The sequence below is a fragment of the Sturnira hondurensis genome, unplaced genomic scaffold (assembly GCF_014824575.4).
Source record: "Sturnira hondurensis isolate 20B ecotype Veracruz unplaced genomic scaffold, ASM1482457v3 Scaffold0004068, whole genome shotgun sequence".
NCBI classification, from domain to species: Eukaryota; Metazoa; Chordata; class Mammalia; order Chiroptera; family Phyllostomidae; genus Sturnira; species Sturnira hondurensis.
In genome coordinates, this window is record NW_028076699.1 from 6324397 (window position 1) to 6347337 (window position 22941).

The following is a 22941-nucleotide window of genomic DNA, read 5'->3' on the forward strand; positions in this document are numbered from 1 at the left end:
TAGCTCTGGTCTTCAAAAAGTACATAATCTAGTTGGGGAAAATAAGAAATAGAGACCTGGATGGTATGGCTCAGTGGTTGAATGCTGGCCTGTGAATCAACGAACGGGTCACTGGTGATTCCCAGTCTAGGGCACATGCCTGGGTTTCAGGCCAGGTATCCAGTATGGGGGTGCATGAAAGGCAACCTCATATCGATGTTTCTCTCCCTCCCTTCCCCATCTCTAAAAAGTAAAATTAAAAAATCTTTAAAAAATGTAAATCTTTTAAAATTAGGTTTAAAATAAATCTTTATTTTACTGGTCACTCAATATTCAACAAGCTATTTTTCTTTTTTTGTGGTTATTTTTTTTATTTAATTATTTTTCAAGTACAGTTTTCTGTCTATTACTCCCATCCCATCCCACCCCCGTACTCCCCCCTCCCTCCCATTTCGACCCTTCTCAGTTGTTGTCCATGTATCCTTTATATATGTTCCTCTAAATTCCTCCCCTATTTCCCCTGAAATTCCCTCCCCTCTCCCCTTTGGTCGCTGTCCCCCTGTTCTCTATTTCAGTGTCTTTGGTTATATTTTGCTTGCTTGTTTGTTTTGTTGTTTAGCTTCCTGTTAAAGGTGAGATCATATGGTATTTGTCTTCCATCATGTAGCTTATTTCACTCAGCATAATGCTTTCCAGTTCCATCCATGCTCTTGCAAAGGGTAGGAGCTCCTTCTTTCTTTCTGCAGCACAGAATTCCATTGTGTATATGTACCATAGTTTTTTGATCCATTCATCTACTGATGGGCACCTAGGTTGCTTCCAACTCTTGGCTACTGTAAATTGTGCTGCTATGAACATTGGGGTACATAGGTTGAGATTGGTGTTTTAGGGTTCTTAGGATACAATCCTAGCAGTGGCATTGCTGGGTCAAAAGGCAAGTCCAATTTTAGTTTTCTGAGAAAATTCCATACTCTTTTCCATAATGGTTGTACCAGTCTGCAATCCCACCAACAGTGGACCAGAGTCCCCTTTTCCCCACACCCTCTCCAACATTTGTTGTTTATTGCTTTTCAACAAGCTATTTTTCTTAGTTTAAGAAATATAATCACCCATTTAAAAGCTTTTCTTGACCATAAATTGTTCATCTGTAACAGAGGAGAGTTCAAGCTCTAGTACCATATTGCCTGTATTCTAATCCTGCCACCTCTTAGCAAAATGACTTTGGGGAAGTTGGTTGACCTCTCTTTGCCTCTATTCTCATATGTAAAACATGCATAACATCTACTTTCATGGGATTATTTTAAAGACAAAATAATAAAATCCATGTAAATGGTTTAATATGATATTTCAGTGATTAAACATGTTAGTTATTACTCTGGATGTTAATGTATAATGTTATTATTAAGTCATTGAACCTGATTTTACTTTTTTTAAAAGTACTGAATCCTCTTATAACCTTACATTCTCTACATCATAAGGACATTCATATACCTTTGCCAAAGTAAATTCTCACCTTCGTTTTGTTCAAATTCATCTAAAACCTTGTCCAGGTTGTAAGCTTCTGCTTGGAAGTAATTCTCCATCAGTGAGGAAACGCCACTCAAGAGACTTGTTTAAATCTACAAAGACCAAGTTAGTATTACACTTTCAATTGTTAAAATATAATTTATAGACAAAAGAAGTGATACAAAAGGTCCCTCTTCAGGACCTTTTACCCAACTGCCTCCGACACATCCCTCCCTACCCCCAAAATTCTACATCTTCCAGCTCTTGGCTTACTTTCACAGGGAAATCTTCCCTGAAACCCTAGAAAAGGTGAATTCTCCTTATAATTTCTCACAGGACCCCACTTTTTCCTTTATAACAATCTAAAAGTATACATTGGTGTCAGTATTTAATTAATATCAATCGTTCCCACCAGTCTGTGGGCACCACAAAGACACATACACTAGACTGTTCACCAAGTGATTAGCAGAGAATCTAATGTGGTACCTTTTCAATAAATACCTGTAAACCCTATTGGGTACAGCTCAGTGGATTGAGTGCCAGCCTGCGAACCAAAGGGTTGCTGGTTCGATTCCCAGTCAGGGCACATGCCTGGGTTTCAGACCAGGTCCCCAGTAGGGGGTGTGTGAGAAGTAACCACACATTGATGTTTCTCCCCCACTCTTTCTCCCTCCCTTCCCTTCTCTCTAAAAATAAAATCTTTAAAAAAATAAATAAATACTGTCTTAAAAAAAAACAAGAAGAAGAACAGAGACAGAATCATGGATACAAAGAGCATTTTGATGGTTGCCAGATGGGAAGCAGGGGAATGGGTGAAGATGTGAGGGAATTAAGAAGTACAAATTGGCAGTTACAGAATAGCCACGGGGATTTAAAGTACAGCATAGGAAATGGAGTAGCCAAAGAACTTACGCACATGACCCATGGACATGAACAATGGTATGGGGATTGACTAAGGGAGTGAGGGGTGGGAGGGGCAACGAGGAAATATTGGGACAAGTATAATAGCATAATCAATAAAATATAAATTTTTTATAAAAGAAAGAAGTGTTATCTGCAACTAACTTTTGAATGATTTAGGAAAAAATGTGTGAGTGTGTATGTGAGGATCAGACGGAGAAGGGAGGAAAAAGAGGAAGAGAGGTGCTGAAAATGAGGCAAATTATAAAAATTGATGAATGTAGGTAAAGGATTTATGAGTCTTCATTGTACTATTGAATTTTTCTATAAGCTTGAAATTTTTCAAAAGAAAAGAGTGCAATGAACTCATGGTGGAAAGCACTCCCTTCCATTGTGAATATAGACAAATGGATTATTTTTTCTAATGTTTATACACACAAATTCAGAAGTGAAGAAAAGAAATATACAAACGCCATAAAGCAGGAAGAAATCAAGCCACACTAATAAGTAAGAACTGAATGGCGGCAGTCCATAGACAGCAACCTTCAGGGATTTGAGAGCTAGCAGGACTTCAAAAATTCTTGGCTGCAAACTTACTGATGTTTCTGCAATGGAGGGAGACAGACCAGGCTCTCTGCACAAAACCAAGAGCTGGGGAAAACTGCCCCAACTCACCCCTATACTCAGCAATGGAGCAGGACTGAACAGAGTGCCAATAATATGACTATTTAGAAATTAGAGTGCCTGGCCTTCCTCTCACTCATGGTTGGGAATATTAATTCTTCACATTCATAAACATAACATGGTTTATTTCTATGTTCACTCAGCTCTTCCTGTGACATAATCAGTTTCTGAAACCAGTCTCATCTATATATCCTCTATCCCACCTCCATTTTCTACCCCTTAAACAGTCAAACATGATTTCTACTCAGGAAAAAGTCAAAGATTCCTGCTCTACAAGAACAAAATACTTCCACTTCTGGCCAAGATGGAGGCATAGGTGGAAACACTGTGCCTCCTCACACAACCAAGTTTAAAGACAACGAAGTTTTACTAACAAAAACGCAACCAAAACATAGAAAATTGAACTGTACCGAAGTCCAACAACAACAAACCATTCATCCAGACCGGTAAGAGGGAGGGAATCGGCAGCCAGTGGAGAGGGGCCCCAGCAGGAAAAACCGGCTGGACCAACCCATGTGCACAGGCAGCAGTTGGCAGGTCCCAGGCGTGGGGTGGCAATGGGCAGACCCAGTGAGGGTGCAAGGCAGCTGGCTGACTGCAGTCACACATTCACACTCAGATAAACCAGGCAAAGGAGTGAGCAGTGAGCAGTGAGACAAACCACACAGGCTAGGGCCCCAGTGACAGGAATTAAAGCCTAAAAGCACCAACTGAAAAAACTTTTGGGATTGAGGCACCTGGAGAAGCTCCCAGGCCCACAGAGAGTTTGTTGGAGAGACCCACGGGGTCCTGGAGGGTGCACAGGCCCACACACCTGGGAACCAGCACCAGGGGGGCCTGTTTTGCTTGAAGGAAGCAGCAGAGGGGACAGAAATCTGAGAGAGAGTGGAATGAACACCACTGTCCCTCTCTGATACATACAGCATCACAACCCAGCCACTGGGTTGCCCCGCCCTGGTGAACACCTAAGGCTCTGCCCCTCATACCTAACAGGCATTAACAGACCAGAACATTATGGCTCAAGAAGAACAGCTCAAAGCTCCAGAGCCAATACTTCTAAGCGCCAAAGAGATAGCTAACCTGTCAGATGCAGAGTTCAAAACACTGGTGATCAGGATGCTCACAGAACTGGTTGATTTTAGTCACAAATTAGAGGAACAAATGAAGACTAAAATAATTGAAATGAAGGGGAATGCACAGAAAACCAATAGTGATGGAAAGGAAACTAGGACTCAAATCAAGGGAGTGGACCAGAAGGAAGAAAAAAATGACCAAACAGAAAGGAATGAAGAAACAAGAATTCAAAAAAAATGAGGAGAGACTTAGGAACCTCCAGGACATCTTTAAACATTCCAACATCCGAATTATGGGGGTACCAGAAGGGGAAGAGGAAGAGCACCAAGTGGAAAACTTATTTGAACAAATAATATAGGAGAACTTCCCCAGTCTGGCAAAAGAAATAGACTTCCAGGAAGACCAGGAAGCTCCGAAAGTCCCAAAGGTGGACCCAAGGAGGAACACACCTAGGCACATCATCATTACATTACCCAAGATTAAAATGAAGGAGAGAATCCTAGAAGCAAGAGATAAAGAGACAGTCACCTACAAAGGAGTTCCCATCAGACTGTCAGCGGATTTGTCAAAAGAGACCTTAAAGGCAAGAAGGGGCTGGAAAGAAGTATTCCAAGTCATGAAAGACAAGGACCATCATCCAAGATTGCTCTATCCAACAAAGCTTTCATTTAGAATGGAAGGGAAGATCAAGTGCTTCTCAGATAAGGTCAAGTTCAAGGAGTTCATCATTACCAAGCCCTTATTATATGAAATGTTAAAGAGACTTATCTAAGAAAATATGAACAGTGAAAGGACAGCAAACTCACAGTTATTAACAGCCACACCTAAAACAAAAGCAAACTAAGAGGACAGCTAGATCAGGAGCAGAACCATAGAAATGGAGATCACATGGAGGGTTAGCAACAGGGGAGTGGGAGGAGAAGTGGGGAGAAGGTACAAGGAATAAGTAGCATAGATGGTAGGTAGAAAATAGGGGGGAGGGCAAGAATAGTATGGGAAATATAGAATCTAAAGAACTTGTGACATAAACTAAAGGACATAAACTAAAGGGGGGAATGGTGGGGGAGGGGGTGTGCAGGATGGAGAGGAGTGAAGGGGGTAATGGGACAACTGTAATGGCATAATCAATAAAATATATTTTTAAAAAAGAATAGGCCTGCGAACCAAAGTATCGCAGTTCGATTCCCAGTCAGAGCACATGCCTGGGTTGCAGGCCAGTTCCCAGCAGGGGACACATAAGAGGCAACCATACATTGATATTTCTCTCCCTCTCTCCTTCCCTTCCCATCTAAAGATAAATAAATAAAATCTTTAAAAAAAATAAAATAAAATACTTCCTATTTTCTGCTTCAAAGTAATCTAAAAAAATACAAAATAATGTAATTAAATCTGTATTTCTGATTCCCTGCCCCAAAATTAGCTTTGCTTGTTGAACTCTTGCATGATGACTAAGAAATATACATGACATTAATTGGGTGGATTACTATTATTTGCTCTTAACAATATTGTTCAAATATAAGTTCTTTTTCATGGTGAAATTACCTTTCTATGCTGAAGGTAGAAGTTGACTCTGAAAGTGAGAAGCCAAGCACTGGTTGAAAAATTAGCATTTTGACATAATTCAACAGTAATTTTAAAATAACCCTTTCTTCTGAATGTAGGTCAAATTTTTCCTAAAACTACACTCCTGATTTAACAAGAAGCAATGTTATAAATGAAGCAAGCAGCATATATACATGAACATTGTTTTCTACAGATCTAGCTGTTTTCTCAAGCTCTAAGAGAAATAAGAACACTGGTTTCCTTACCTTGTTCCCCTTACACACGTGACAAGAAACAGACTTCTCTGTGCTTACTCATGATGCCTGCTGCGCTACCAGCCAGTCCTGCTGATTCAGTATGCTCTGTTTGATCCTAAAGAAAAAACACATTGCTCAGTACACTTGCTAAAGCAATAAGCCCTAATTTTCTTCATATAAACCTATCATAGCTGGACAAATAAAAGCTATGGGGCTTAAACGATAAATTACAATCACATATTCAGATTTAAAGATGTGGCCAGCATATAATGGAATGCAGCAGTAGACACATTTTATTGCCTAAAAAGGCCAATAGGTAAGTGTATCAACAAACAGTTAAGAATTCAGCTATGTGCAAAAAAATGAAACTTGAGCACTGACTTACACCATATACCAAAATAAATTCAAGGTGGATAAAAGACTTAAATATAAGCCGTGACACCATTAAAGTCCTAGAGGAGAACACTGGCAGGAAAATCTCAGATATTTCACGCAGCAACATTTTTACTGATATGTCCCCTAGAGCAAGGAATATGAAGGAAAGAATAAACAAATGGGATCTCATCAAAATAAAAAGCTTCTGTGTGGCTAAAGAAAACAGTATTAAAATAAAAAGACAACAAACTGTATGGGAAAACGTATTTGCCAATGATATCTCAGACAAAGGTTTAATCTCCAAAATATACAAAGAACTCACAGGACTTCACTCTAAGCAGACAACGAACCCAGTTGAAAAATGGGAAAAGGACTTCAACAGACACTTCTCCAAGGAGGACATACAGAGGATCCAGAGACACATGAAAAGATGCTCGATATCGCTAGCTATCAGAGAGATGCAAATTAAAACCACAATGAGATACCACTTTACACCAGTCAGAATGGCTATCATAAACAAAGCAACAAAACACAAATGTTGGGGGGAAAAGGGGACCTTAGTTCACTGTTGGAGGGATTGCAGACTGGTACAACCATTATGGAAAAGAGTATGGAATTTTCTCAGAAAACTAAAATTGGACTTGCCTTTTGACCCAGCAATGCCACTGCTGGGATTATATCCTAAGAACCCTAAAACACCAATCTCAAAGAACCTATGCACCCCAATGTTCATAGCAGCACAATTACAGTAGCCAAGAGCTGGAAGCAACCTAGGTGTCCACCAGTAAATGAATGGATCAAAAATGATGGTACATATACACAATGGAATTCTATGCAGCAGAAAGAAAGAAGGAGCTCCTACCCTTTGCAAGAGCATGGATGGAACTGGAAAGCATTATGCTGAGTGAAATAAGCTACATGATGGAAGACAAATACCATATGATCTCACCTTTAACAGGAAGCTAAACAACAAAACAAACAAGCAAGCAAAATATAACCAAAGACACTGAAATAGAGAACAGGGGGACAGCGACCAAAGGGGAGAGGGGAGGAAATTTCAGGGGAAAAGGGGGAAGGATTTACAGGAACTAGTATAAAGGACACATGGAGGCCCTGGCTAGTGTAGCTCAGTGGATTGAGTGAGGGCCTGCGAACCAGACGATTGCGGTTCAATTCCCAGTCAGGGCACATGCCTGGGTTGCAGGCCAGTTCCCGGCAGGGGCCAGTTCCCAGCAGGAGATGCACGAGAAGCAACCACACATTGATGCTTCTCTTCCTCTCTCCTTCCCTTCCCCTCTAAAGATAAATAAATAAAATATTTTTTTTTTAAAAAAGGACACATGGACAACAACTAAGGGGGGTGGAAATAGGAGGGAGGTGGGGAGCCCAGGGGGTGGCTGGGATGGGAGTAAAAGACAGAAAATTGTACTTGAAAAATAATTAAAGGAAAAAAAGAATTTGTGCACACTTATATTCAATAGATAATACAAAGTGAAACATCAAGGCAGGCACTTTCTACCCCATGTCTTTATGTTAACTCATAAAAATGCCACTGGTTTTATACTACAACAGGTCCTCCAAGTAACCAAAGCTAACAAAACTGTTGCTTCACAAGAAAGTCCTCTGTTCGTGTGATTTTTTCCTACCTATACAAAATTCTTAAAACAAGATTGAAATGCTTCCTGCTAAGATTTTTATTGCCAAACAACTGTTTTTTCCTCTAAATGGAGTTTCATGATTCCAGACCTTTTCTGTTTAGGAACAATGATTCTATTAACCCAATTTTAACTTATACTATCAGGGGTATGCAAAAGACAAAGCTTTCTCAAATGTTATTTCCTTCTTCTGACTATATGACAGTATCTATGAAGTTATAGTAGTCCAACAAATGCCTATAGAAGTGCTCAGAGATAATTTTAAGTTCTTTAAAAGCCTAATTTATCCTTGAACAAGATTACTAGTTGAAACTAATTAGAATAAAACTAAGGCCCTGGCTAGTGAGGCTCAGTGGATTGAGTGCTGGCCTGCAAACCAAAGGGTAGACAGTTCGATTCCCATTCAGGGCATATGACTGGGTTGCAGGCCAGGTCCCCAGTTAGGGGCACAATAGAGGCAACTACACATTGATGTTTCTCTCCCTCTTTCTCCTTCCCCTCCCCTTCTCTAAAAATAAATAAATAAACTTCGATTTTTGGCCAAGATGGAGGCACAGGTAGACACACTGTGCCTCCTCCCACAGCCAAAAGAAGGAAACAACAAATTTTAAAACAAAAAAACAACCAGAAATGCCAAAAAATCAAACTGTGTAGAAGTCAGACAATCAAGGAGTTAAAGAAGAAACATTCATCCAGACCAGTAGGAGGGGAGGAGACAGGCAGCCAGGGTGGGGAGGACTCTCAGCAAGGCGGTGGCTGGAAGACCGGGGCAGGATGCAATTGGATGCAGACCAGGCAGTCCTACATTTGTGTGTGGATAAACCAGGAGAAAGAACTGAGGAGAGAGACAGACCATGAAACCCAGGATACCAGCATCGCAGGGGAAATAATGACTCAAAACCTCTGACTGAAAAACCTGTGGAAGTTCCAGTGGTGGGAACAGCTCCAGCCTCATAGGACAGTTCACTGGAGAGACCTACAGGGTCCTAGTATGTGCACAAAACCATCCGCCTGGGTATCAGCAGCAGAAGGGCCCAATTTGCTTGTGGGTAGTAGAGGAAGTTAATGAAAGCTGAATAAGAGCTGAGTAAGCAGCATTGTTCCCTCTCAGACTGTCCCCCACATACAGCACCACAATGTAGCCATGTGGGTTGCCCTACCCTGGGGAATACCTAAGTCTCCACCCCTTACTACCTTACAGGCACAGGTACACATTACCTTACAGGCATGCCTAAACAAACAAACAAACAAACAAACAAAAATGGCCCAAATGAAAGAACAGATCAAAGCTCCAGGAAAAAAACAACTAAGGGATGAAGAGATAGCTAACCTATCAGATGCAAAGTTCAAAACACTGGTAATCAGGATGCTCACAGAAATGGTTGAGTATGCTTAAAAAATACAGGAAAATGTAAAGGCTATGCAAAGTGAAATAAAGAAAAATACACAGGGAACCAACAGTGAAGGGAAGGAAACTGGGACTCAAATCAACAGTTTGGGGCAGAAGGAAGAAAGAAACATTCAACCAGAACAGAAAGAATAAAACAAGAATTCAAAAAAATGAGAAGAGGCTTAGGAACCTCCAGGACAACTTTAAATGTTCCAACAAACAAATCATAGGGGTGCCAGAAGGAGAAGAGTTAGAACAAGAAATTGAAAACTTATTTGAAAAAATAATGAAGGAAAACTTCCCCATTCTGGCAAAGGAAATAGTCTTCAAGGAAGCTCAGGGAGTCCCAAAGAAGCTGGACCCAAAGAAGCACACACCAAGGCATATCATAATTACATTAGCCAAGGTTAAAGATAAGGAGAGAATCTTAAAGTATCAAGAGAAAAGGAGACAGTTACCTATAAAGGAGTTCCCATAAGACTAGCAGCTGATTTCTCAAAAGAAACCTTACCAACAAGAAGGGGCTGGGAAGAAATATTCAAAGTCATGAAGGGCAAGAACCTACATCCAAGATTACTCTATCCAGCAAAGCTCTCATTTAGAATGGAAGGACAGATAACATGCTTCTCAGATAAGGTCAAGTTAAAGGAGTTCATTATCACCAAACCCTTATTGTATGAAATGTTAATGGTACTTATCTAAGAAAAAGAAGATCAAAACTATGAACAGTAAAATGACAACAAACTCACAATTATTAACAACCAAACCTAAAAAAACAAAAACAAACTAAGCAAACAACTAGAACAGAATCACAGAAATGGAGATCACATGGAGGGTTACGAGCAGGGAGTTGGAGGGGGGCAAATGGGGAATAAGGTACAGGGAATAAGAAGTATAAATGGTAGGTATAAAATAGATAGGGGAAGGTTAAGAACAGTATAGGAAATGTAGAAGCCAAAGAACTTATAGGTATGACCTATGGACATGAACTAAGCAGGAGGGAATGCAGATCGGAGTGGGGAGTGCAGAGCAGAAGGGAAAAAAATGGGAAAAATGGGACAACTGTAATAGCATAATCAATAAAGTATATTTTTAAAATATATAAAAATAAATCAAAAGAATAAAGAATAAAACTAAGAATCTCATATTATCTGTATAAAATATCTATATACAGAAGTAATGCTTGCTTGAGTGTGGTTAATAGGGTGATAATATGGGTGTAATAATTTATAGTTTTAATTTGAACATTTCACCTAAAATGTCATATGGTGTGCCTGAGTAGTGATACTGTTATGTTATAGAATTACATGCTTAAGATTTTGTAATAAAAAGTGGTGTTATTTGTGCCAGACTCTGTATAGTCACAGAATTTTCAGAATAAGAAAGCATGTTAGAGGCCCTGATGGTGTAGCTCAGTGGATTGAGCACGGGCCTGCAAACCAGACGATCGCGGTTCGATTCCCGGTCAGGGCACATGCTTGGGTTGCAGGCCAGTTTCCGGCAGGGGTCAGTTCCCTGCAGGGGTCAGTTCCCTGCAGCGGATGCACCAGAAGCAACCATACATTGATGTTTCCTTCCTCTCTCCTTCCCTTCCCCTCTAAAGATAAATAAATAAATATAAAAAATAAAATAAAAAAAAAAGAAAGTATGTTAGAGATGATCTAATACACATCACTTAATTTTGAAGATAAACTGAGGCACTAAAAGATATTTCCTGACATTTCAAACATGATTCCATTATCTGTTGTGAAAATTAGCTTACTAAAAAATAAGAGGATGAGAAAAAGGCCTAAAATTCCAGAAAGCAATAAAAAATGCAATGAAAATCACTGGTGAGAGATTTTCCTGTTTTGAGAACTTGAAAAAATAAGTACATGCTACATACTCTAAATGAGAAGAGCTGCTGATACTGAGAAACTTACATATTTATTAAAAAGAACTAAATCACATCAGAAGTACAAAAAGGCAGCATGGAGTACAAGTACCAAAGCCAAAATGAGAATGAGGAGGCAAAAATAAGGTTCGCTTCTCTAATACCTAGCTAACTGAGGATTTTAAAAAAGAAATAAAATTAACTCTATAGATTCAAAGTCAAATGCTGTACATGTATGTATATTTTAATGTGTGAGACAGTCCAATAATACCATGTAACTGCCCCAAACATTGTAAGTTTTTTTCTGGAACCACATCCCTTTGACCTTCTAGCTTCAGTTGCAAAACCTCAAGCCCAGTTAAGTCTGAATGTCTATATTCCCCCAAGTAGCCTAAATGTAGCTGAATGAAAATCACACAAATGGTGACTAGCCTCAACTTTACAATTATGACTTCACAGTACATTTTCTTTAGTCACTCTGCTTTCAACCCCAAACCTCATCTCCACCTTCGGATACGCCTGGAATGCCTATCTTCCCCAGTGGACTGTAAGAGTTAACTGAGAAAAAGGGCTATGTCTTCCTTCTCTGTAACCCATGGTATACTACATAGTACTCAACAAATGCTTCATGAGGAAATAAACTGTATGAAATTAATAAAGTCCATATTTAAGTAACCAACTTCATAATAAAGATTCCTTCCTCCCTAACAAATAAATATTTGTGAATGTGTGTTATAGATGAGAGGAACAGTAAGCAAATGCAAAAGAGAAACAAAAAACAGAAATTCTCTGTTGGGAGAGAAAAAAGTGACAAGGACTTAAATAGTGGGGAAATTTTATCATTATTACATAATCACAGCCACTTTGATATAATAATTACCCTTCTAGGTATTTATCTTAAAGAAGTAATTGAATAAATAGAAAAGGTATAGAATAAGTTACTGTTAGATTGATATTTAAAATAGTAAAATACTAGGAAAAATCTAAGTGTCAAGTGAAAGGAACAATTTTAAAAATAGTGCAAATGGCAAGACTCCATATTTGAAGAAAAATGTAAAACATTTAAAAAATATACACGAAAATATAATGGAGAATCTCTCAACAATATTTGGGTGATTTACATTGTTTTCAAGCCTCTATAGTCCTAATTTTTCTTAGGATAAATGTATATTATTTGTTAATAAAAGGAAAGAGAATTAAAGATATGAGAATTTCAATTAGTAAAAACCCAAGTTACTTAAATTTTTACCTTCAAGTCTGAAAACTGAAAAAGGAAGAAAATAAGAAAGACAAGGATTTAAAAAATCCTTGGGATCCATTGGATTTGGGGGTCCAATGGCTAATCCATTAGATTAGCTCCCTGGGATACATAATTTTTAATTATAATATGGGGAAAGAGAAAGAAGAATCATCTAAAATTAAGATACCAATATTTTATTTTAAAAACAAACACATAAGAAATAATGATGTAAATAAAACTGATGTTTAAGATGTAAGAGGCACCCCTGGCCAATGTGGCTCCATTGGTTGGAGTGTCGTCCAGTAGCCAAAGGACTGTGCATCCAATTCCCAGTCAGGGAACATTGTAAATTTAATCCCCAATCCCAGCACATACAGGAGGCAGCCAAATGATGTTTCTCTCTCTCCCTTACTCTCCCACTAAAAGCAATGAAAGATTGTCCTAAGGAGAGGATAAAATAATTTTTTTAAATATAAGATTCAAGCAATTTCCAGGAATCTCTAATGTGGCTGTATTTATAACAGAAGAGATTTATGAAGGTAATAATTTCCAAAATCCTGGCCACAGGGTAAAAAAAAGGAAAAAATGAGGAAGATAAAGTAGAAAATATCCTCAGTTAAGTATTGTTTCCTATCTTGGCTCTGATTAATACTATTCACCACAGAACAAACTCAGTATCCACTTAGTAACCAAGCTTCTTAATAACATTTCCAGCAAGAAGTCTGGCAAGGAATTAAACTCAACATGTACAAAACTGCATTCAATATTCCAAAGTCCTCTTTCTTGGTTTCCTCTCCTAGTATGAGCAGAGCTGTCAAGGTTGGTGTGGCAAATTATATTTCCAAAGATGATTGCTATAATATCTCCCATTCCACATGATTTTCTTGCCAGAGTGGTGAAATATATATCCCCTTCCTCTAAAGCTGGGCAGACTTTTATGACTACCTCAACTAATAGAGCAAAACAGGAGGGACACTATGGTAACTTCTAAGGCTAGGTCATAGAAGCTAATACAGTTTCTGTCGAGTTGTCTCAGGACACTCATTCTTGGAATCCAGTTATCATGCCAGGGAAACTACATGGAAAGGACACACATAGGTGATCTGGCCCATGAACCTCATAATGTGAATGAGTAAGCCTCAAGATGACAAACTCTAGCCCCAGCCACTGTGTGATTACAACTGCATTGAAAATTCTAGGAAATAACCACCTAGCTAAACCTGGTCAATCTCCAGAACCACAAGAGATAATTAAGCTGTCTGAAACCACTATGTTTTGGTGTAGTTTATTATATGTAAAAGTAGGTTAATAATTTGTTACTCTTCAACCCAATCTTATATAAATATTCTAAAGGAAAGAGTTAGAACCATTAGAGAGACAAGCAAAAAAGAAAAGCCACTGATGGCAGCTTCTCTTTTACTGAGCAATTCAGCACTGACTCCAAATTTTCAAATCCCACTCAATATAACAACCTTTGGGCTTTGCAGAGTACAGTTTGGGAAACATCTCATTATTCAAGCAAGAAACCAAGATGAGGGAGGGTGTCTTACCTTCTTCTGTAGTAGTTTATCAAAGACTTCCTCTAAATAACACAAAGTACTCTACTAGCAAATAAAGAGCTCTGACAAATGATTTTTTTTATCTCATGGATTTTCCAGAACCATTCTAGTACTCCTTGTAGAGTGGCACCCTGGAAACTCATTTAGCTAGCCAGCTCCTTGAAAAAAAATTATTTAATTTTAGAGAGAAGGAAGAAAGAGAGAGAAACATCAACGTGAGAGATACATCGATTAGATGCCTCTCACACGCCCCCATCTGGAGACCTGGCCTGCAACCCAGGCATGTGCCCTGACTGGGAATCGAACCAGTGACCTTTTGTTTTGCAAGCCAGCACTCGATCCACTGAACTACACCAGCCAAGGTCTGCCAACTCCTGGATAAGTGTATGTATCATTACTGATCTGGTTCACCAACCCAAAACTTTGCATGCCATTCTAGATATTACCTCTCCTTCTCCCCACTTCTACATTCAATCTGACACCACATCTTGTCAATCTTGACTTTTAAATCTCTCGAGTTCATCTACTCTCTCCATTCCCATATCCCACACTATCATCATCTTTCTGTTGTCTGGAGTTTTGCAAGAATCCTAAATAGTCTCCCTGTCCCACAGCCATTTTGTAGCCATCTAGCCTATTCTCTACATAAATATAAAACATAAATTTGGTTATATTTTTTAAAATATTTTATTTATTTATTTTTAGAGAGAGGGGAAGGGAAGAGAAAGAGTGGGAGAGAAACATCAATGTGTGGTTGCCTCTCATGTGTCCCCTACTGGGGACCTGGCCTGCAACCCAGGCATGTGCCCTGACTGGGAATCGAACCAGCGACCCCTTGCTTCATAGGCCCGTGCTCAATCCACTGAGCTACACCAGCCAGGGCCCTGGTTATATTATTTTTGTACTTAACACCATTCAGTAGTATTCTATTACCCTTAGAATAAAGTCCATGCCTCTACCACATAGCTCCGTTAGATTTCGTCTCTGCTTACCTCTCTGGTGTGACACTTCTTTATTTTCAAATTTTTACTCTATGCACTGATAATCCTGATCACCTGAAATTTCAGTTCTCAATTTTGCCTATCCCTGTTCCACAAAACAGGCCTTCATACTGATGCATGCTACAATATGGATGAACTTTAAAAATATGCTAAGTGAAAGAAGTCAGTCACAAAAGACTACATATTACATGGTTCTATTTATATGAAAAGTTCAGAATAGGCAAATCCTTAGAGACAGAAAGTAGATTCATTGTGGCCAGGGTCTAGGGAGAGGAGGGAATAGAGAGTGACTGCTAATGGGTATGGGAGTTTCTTTTGGGAGTGATGAGAATGTTCTGGAATTTGACAGTGGTAATAATTGCACACTCTGTGAATATATTGAAAACAACATAATGTATACCTTAAAAGACTGAAATTTTATGGTATGTAAATTATATCTCAATAAAACTGTTGTTAACAAAAAAAACCATAATAAAACATTCCTTCACTCATTATTACTATTTAGCACTGGAATACTCTGTCCCTGCCACTGTTACTTGACTAATTTGTACTTCTCCTCCTTATCCTATCCCACACATCACATCTATCGGGAAGCTCTTCTGATCTAGGTCTGGGATAGGCGCCCCTTTCTCTTACTTACCTTTACTTCCTCCATCATAGCACCTGTCAACTGAATTAGGACTTTTAAACTATTTGTCTCTCCCTTCCAGGCTACCAAGGTTTCTCAGGATAGAGACTTTTATCTCACTTATCATTACATGCCTAATCTTTGGCAAATGTTTGTCACTGAGTAAGTGCTCATAACCACTTGTGACATCAAGTAAAACAACTAAAGGGTTTACTTTCACAGCATTTCCACCTAGGAAATCTCTCCATACAAAGGACCCCAAGAGTTATGCTGAGACAACGACTCTAATGTACTTACTATTCCAAAGTTTATTAATACCAACATAAAATTATTAGTTTGCATAATGCAGGACAGTTCAAACTTAAACCATGTTTTTAAGTACATTTTATTGATTATGCTATTACAGTTGTCCCATTTCTTTCTCTCCTTTATCACCCTCTGCCCTGCACCCTCCCTTCCACCAGCATTTTCCCCCCACTTAGTTCATATAAGTGCAGGGAAATTCATACAAGTTCTTAGGCTTATCCATTTCCATACTATTCTTAACCTCCCTCTGTCTATTTTATACCTACCATTTATACTTCTTATTCCCTGTACCTTTTTCCTCATTCTCCCTTCCGTCCCTCACCACTGATAACCCTCCACATGATCTCCATTTCTGTGATTCTGCTCCTGTCCTAGTTGTTTGCTTAGTTTATTTTTGTTTTGTTTTGTTTTTAGGTTCAATTGTTGATAGTTGTGAGTTTGTTGTCATTTTAATGTTTATACTTTTGATCTCCTATTTCTAAGATAAGTACCATTAACATTTCATATAACAAGGGCTTGGTGGTGATGAACTCCTTTAACTTGACCTTATCTGGGAAGCACTTTATCTGCCCTTCCATTCTAAATGATAGCTTTGATGGATAGAGTAATCTTGGATGTAGGTCCTTGCCCTTTATGACTTGGAATACTTCTTCCCAGCCCCTTCATGCCTGCAAGGTCTCTTTTGAGAAATCAGCTGCTAGTCTTATGGGAACTCCTTTGTAAGTAACTGTCTCCTTTTCTCTTACTGCTTTCAAGATTCTTTCCTTATCTTTAATCTTGGGTAATTTAATTATGATGTGCCTTGGTGTGCGCTTTCTTAGGCCCAACTTCTTTGGAACTCTCTGAGCTTCCTGGACCTGCATGTCTATTGCCTTTGCCAGATTGGGGAAGTTTTCATTCATTATTGTTTTAAGTGAGTTTTCAATTTCTTGTTCTTCCTCTTCTCCTTCTGGCACCCCTATGATTCAGATGATGGAACGTTTAAAGCTGTCCCAGAGGTTCCTAAGCCTCTCATTTTTTGAAATCTTGTTTCTTCATTCTGTTCTGGTTGAATGTTTCTTTCTTCCTTCTGCTCCAAATCATTGATTTAAGTCGCAGTTTCCTTCCCTTCACTGTTGATTCCTGTGTATTTTTCTTTATTTCATTTTGCATAGGCTTCACTTCTTCCTCTATTTTGCATTCGTACTCAGTCATTTCTGTGAACATCCTGATTAACAGTGTTTTGAACCCAGCATCTGATAGGTTGGCTATCTCTTTGTCTCTCAGTTCTTTTTCTGGAGTTTTGACCCGTTCTTTCATTTAGGCAACAGTTCTTTGTCTCAGAGCACCTATTATGTTGTAAGGGGCGGAGCCTTAGGTATTTGCCAGGGTGAGGCAACCCAAGTCACTATGTTGTGGCACTATATTTGGGGGAGAGGTCAGAGAGGGAACAATACCACTTGCTCAGCTCTCACCATGCTTTCAGTCACTTTCCCTGTTACTGATAAGAAAACTGGGCCCTTCTGGTGCTGATTCCTGGGTAAGTGGGTTTGTATATGTTCTAGAACCCTGTGGGTCTCTCCAAAAAACACTCTTGTGAGGTTAGGAGTTCTTCCCACCACAGCAACCCCTACAGAATTTTACCACCAGAGGTTTTGAGGCTTTAGTTTCTTGTGCTGGAACCCTGGGTTGCATAGTCTGTCTCTTCCTCCAGTTGTTTTTTCCAGCTTATCTGCATGCAAATATAGGACTGTCCACTTGGCCAGCCATTGCCTTACCCAGCCTGGTGTCTCCTTGCCGTGCATCCTCTCCTCCCTGGCTACCTGTCACCACCCCTCCTACCAGTCTGGATGAAAGTTTCTTCTCTAACTCCTTGGTTGTCAGACTTCCATACAGTTTGATTTTCTGGTAGTTCTTGTGGTTTTTTGTTTTTAAATTTGTTGTTCTTCTTTCGTTTATGCGAGAAAGCAAAGCCTATCTACATATCTACATCTACATATCTACATATCTTGGCCAGAAATTACCATGTTTTATCAAGGGCTTCTACTGATAATCACTCTTCAGACAGCTCCTATTAGTTTGATTTCTTACCTTTAAAGAAAGAAAAGTATGATTCAACAGTATGTTGTATACATCAGTGGAATATCTACCAAAACTGAATTCCAAATCAAACAACCAACATGTAATAGACCTGCCTGCATGACGTTTAATCCAAATGAACACCTTTTATGAGTAGTCAGTGGAGCTTGGTGAAAGAGCACTGGCACAGGACACTAGCAAGTCTAGGTTGGAATTCATGCTCTATCTAGCATTTAACAGCACTACTGCTTTGAGCATGCTCCTTACCCTTTCTAAGTCTCAGTTTCTTTATATTTTATATGAAAACTATACTCTGCAGGATAGAGTTTTAATCATAAAGTCTTCATGGAACTTAATATAATAACTTCTTTTTAAAAAATATTTTATTTATTTATTATTAGAGAAGGGAAGGGAGGGAGAAAGAGGGAGAGAAACATCAATGTGTGGTTGCCTCTTCCACATCCCATACTGGGGCCCTGGCCTGTAACCCAGGCATGTGCCCTAACCGGCAATCAAACCATGACCCTTTGGTTTGCAGTCTGGCACTAAATCCACTGAGCCGTACCAGCCAGGGCTTGCAGGGTAAGTTTTAATAATAAAGAAGAATGTGTTTATATGAAGTGCTTTGCTCTGATCTGATATATAGGTGCTCAAAAATGGTAGCTATCATTATTCTCAAAAAGCAATTTGTGTGAAAGAATTAAAAGAGAAAGACAGAGTGTGATTTGAACCATAAAACAAACCAGCAGACTGGTCTATTTATACAATTAATATATCGAGGCCATTGGTCTTAAGTGATTTATTCAAGTCTGAACAATGAAAAGAAATACAGGAACAAAAAAGTTACCTAACTGTTCGACTTTCTGAAGAGGCTAAGTACATTTGATCCTAAAATAAAACCCTTTAAATATGAACACTCTCACTCACAGTGGCAGAAAAAAGAAATGAGATAATCTTTGAGAAGAGCTTTATTCCTGCAAATCAAGACCAAAGTACATTAAGAGAGCAGGATCTGGGAGGTTGACATTGTTGCTATCCCACATTCACACAGGGCTTCAATTTCCAGGATATCAATCTGGCATCTTTCACAAACACTGAATTAGAACCAGTGGCTGTTTCAAACAAAAAGCACACCAGTTTAACAAATATTGGGAAACATGATGATAACAGATGTATCAAATATACATATGTACTCAAATCTCTAGACCAGCAACTGATTTAAGATTAGCACTAAAGTTAAGGAGCATGTATAATTCTCATGTTTGGAGTAATAAGATTCAAGACCATATAAACAAATGTGTATATACATGGTAGAGGGTCAGAAACTATTGAGATATACAACATCCCTAAAGTAGCACACAGATTGTATGTTCATGATTGAACCATTAAGTAACACTGTATCAGCCCAAGTTACATAAACTTTTATTATAAGATAAAATGCCATATTCAGGAGAAATGTATCAATCTAACCCATTTATTAACCTGGTATGAGCTCCTGATCTAAGATGAATGAATTGCAGACCCTTCAACACTATTCTGGAGATAAAAAGCTGCAACCCTGCTTTTGGATTCTGTGAAATATCCCAGTTATACTTTAAAAATTTCCCTTTCTTCTTCAGTAAGCTTTAGTTGGTTTCATTAACTTGCAATGAAAGTCTTGACAAATATAATCCAATACTATTAAATTGAGACAAACAATATCCAAATCACAGTTTCAACCTTAAGTGCATACCTAAAATTTCAAAGATCAGACACTAACTGCAATATTCTATGATCTACAAGTAGCCAAGACACGAGACAGAAATTCACTGGTGGTAGGGTCTTATCATTTGGATCATTCTAGGTACCAGGCTAACAGCGAGTTATAATTTCTATGCCACAAATTGTGTACATCAAGAGTAACATCAAAAGTATATGTAAAGCAGAGTTATCACTCACCACTCATTCAGTTACTACATGTGATATATTTCACAAACCAGTTCCAACTATTGGAAAACTAGCCAAATCAGTAGGTTCATAAATTGTATACCTTAATTACTTGTAATAATATTAAATACTATCTTTGCTTCTACCTTGACAACTTTTTTGTGGGCTCTCAGAGCATTGTATTTTTCTTTTAACAACATCAAATTTAAAAAGAGCATAACCTGAATTGTCTCAGCCAAAGCTTGGGATAACTGAGTTGGATGAAATAAGTCCATGCTCAAATTACTTACATTATGAACTTTACAATATTATTTGCTGACAATCCAAAGAAAATCTCTAACTGCAGGTGCTCTCCCAGTTCTATTTTTGGCTCCATTTCATTCTAAAGTCTTCTACTACCATCTCCTCTCACTCAAATTCCAGAACCATGGCTTCACTATTTAACATATAATACATCTCCATCTGGATGTTTCACTACAACTCAGATTTCAAACAATGAACCCTTTATATTTAAGAGGAATACTTTCTCAAAAGTTGTCAACTCTCAATGTCTCCGTCCTTCCACCTTACCTCCAATGCATACCCCTATTCTTTTCTGGCTTCTTTCCTGGCTTCTTCCCCACCCTTAGCAACATTCGATTATAGATCATATCTTTCCCCTTTATGAAACTCTTCTGTGTCTTGTATGACACTAAAAAACTCTGATTGTCTCCTAATTCTTTGACATCTCTCTCTCACTTTCATCCATGACTCTTTCTCTTCTACCCAATCATAAAAGTTGAAATTACTCAGAGTTCTGTACTCAGGCCTCTTCTTCTCCAGATTTGTATTTTTCCAAAGGAATTCTATCTAGTATCATTGCCTCAAACACCATCTGTTAACAAGTCCTAATTTCCTTTTCTCCACTTCAGACCTTTTTCTGGGTTCTAAACCTATATATAGAGTGCCTATGCAAGTCTCTGTGTCTCACAGACACCTCAAACTCACTATGTACATCTACTCTCATATAATCAACACTGTTTCTTCTCTTCCTCATATCATGATCTACTCAGTTGTTCATAATATAGTCATTCCCTATCCCTCCTTCTCCATTATGCTCACCATCAACATTTAATCATCTCCTAAAATGGATGAAAATCAATTTACTCTGTCTACAATCACTACCTTGGTCCAAGCCACCATTATTCCAAATCTTGATACTGACATGATCTGATCTTAGCAATGATCTTCTCATACCTACTCTGCCACTTCCTCCCCCAACCCATTCTTCACTCAGCACTTATAATAGTCTTTAAAAAGAGCTAAAATATTCAAGTAGGAGAATAAAATGATTCTCCTACTTGAAATTTTTTTAACTGTTTTCTATTGCACTTAATATCAAAACTCCTTACTATGACTTTATAAAGTCCTGCATAATTTAACCCTTGCCTAACTCTCCAGCTTGTTCTTTTGCCACCTTCCTTCCTATTTCTCTCCATCTCTCCATCTATGTTGACATGTTCCTAGCCATTAAGAGTACTGCCCTGGCTGGTGTGGCTCAGTGGATTGAGCTTGGGCCTGCGAACCAGATGATCGCGGTTCGATTCCCAGTCAGGGCACATGCCTGGGTTGCAGGCCAGTACCGGGCAGGGGCCAGTTCCCAGCAGGGGATGCATGAGAAGCAACCATACATTGATGTTTCTCTTCCTCTCTCCTTCCCTTGCCCTCTAAAGATAAATAAATAAAATATTTAATTACAAAAAAAGAGAATCATGTTCTTTCCCACCTCTGGTCCTCTATCCATGCTGCTGCCCCTCCTTGGATTGCTGTTTCCAATTCTTCTGACTCTCTCCTCCTGGCTAATATAAACTCACTCAACCTCAGGTCTCAGATTAAATCTCAGTTCCTCAAGGAAGTCCTCCTTTGACCCCCTCAGCCAAGGTTTCCTGCACAGCTCTTATAACCCTATAATTATTTTTGTAACATTGTAAAATATAAGCTGTATGAGGTTAGGTTCCATGACTATCTTGTTCACCAAAATATTCCAAACACTAAGCACTGCACCTGACAGGCAGTAAATAAATATTTATTCTATGAATACATGTTGAGACTTTGTGAATTCAAATTAATAAATAAACTATAACATTTAATTTTCTCATTAAATGCTACATAAATATTAGTCAATCCTCTCAGGCTTTGTTGATAGTCACGAAGACCTTCAATTCACCAATCTCAATAATTTGTTGATCTTCACCCTCTTGATTTCTCTACCACTTCCATCAAGATTCCTTGAAAGAACCACTGTAAATTTTGCCTCTCAACATCTGGCACACTCAAATTAAGATGGTAGAACACTTAGTTACTGGCTGCCAAGTTAGAGCTCAATGACAGAGTGTATTGAGAGGACCCAGAATGTAAGAATATACTGTAACAGATGGTTTCGTATAGCTATTAATGTCATTGTATTTAACAAAAACTTTTATAAAACAGTTAATAAATCAACACTGTGTCTTTTTGAGGGAGGGAACAATAATATCATTTATTGTCCACTTACTATGTACCACACTGTTCCAAGTGTTTTACAGGTATTAAACTCTTAATACTTTTCACAATCTGAAATAGTATGTATAGAATTAAGCCCTCCAGAATGTACGCATACTACAAGAGAGTAGATTTTGTCTTAATCCTCCTTGTTCTGCTGCTAGCATCCAAAATAGTATCTGGCATACAGTAAGCACTCCAATATTTGTTGAAAAAATAATGAGGTAATGAAGGCAAAAGAAGTTAACCTGCACAAAGTTATGTACAGTAGCAGAGCCAGGATCTGAACCCAGAAAATCTGGTTTTATATCTTAGACTTTTAACAAGTGGGTATGTATGTATTTGAAAACAACATTGCTCCTTCACTGTTTTACTAATAAAAGAAAAAGAGAGCCCTGGCTGGTGTGGATCAGTGGATTGAGTGCCAGACTGCAAACCAAAGAGTGGCTGGTTCAATTCCCAGTCAGG

The 22941-nt window shown here is 38.6% G+C and overlaps 1 protein-coding gene across 2 annotated transcripts in view; it reads right to left on the minus strand.

Annotated features, from left to right (window-relative positions):
- The window catches only part of ZFYVE9 (zinc finger FYVE-type containing 9), a 132016-nt gene that overhangs the window by 78666 nt on the left and 30409 nt on the right, over nucleotides 1-22941 (minus strand). For both annotated transcript variants that reach the window (XM_037043286.1, XM_037043285.1), the window contains exons 2-3: nucleotides 5952-6057; nucleotides 1493-1598 (exon numbers count right to left, since the gene is read on the minus strand). In XM_037043286.1, coding sequence (XP_036899181.1) covers nucleotides 1493-1562 — 70 coding nt within the window. In that variant the 5' untranslated portion in view covers nucleotides 1563-1598; nucleotides 5952-6057. The remainder of the gene's footprint in view (nucleotides 1-1492; nucleotides 1599-5951; nucleotides 6058-22941) is intronic.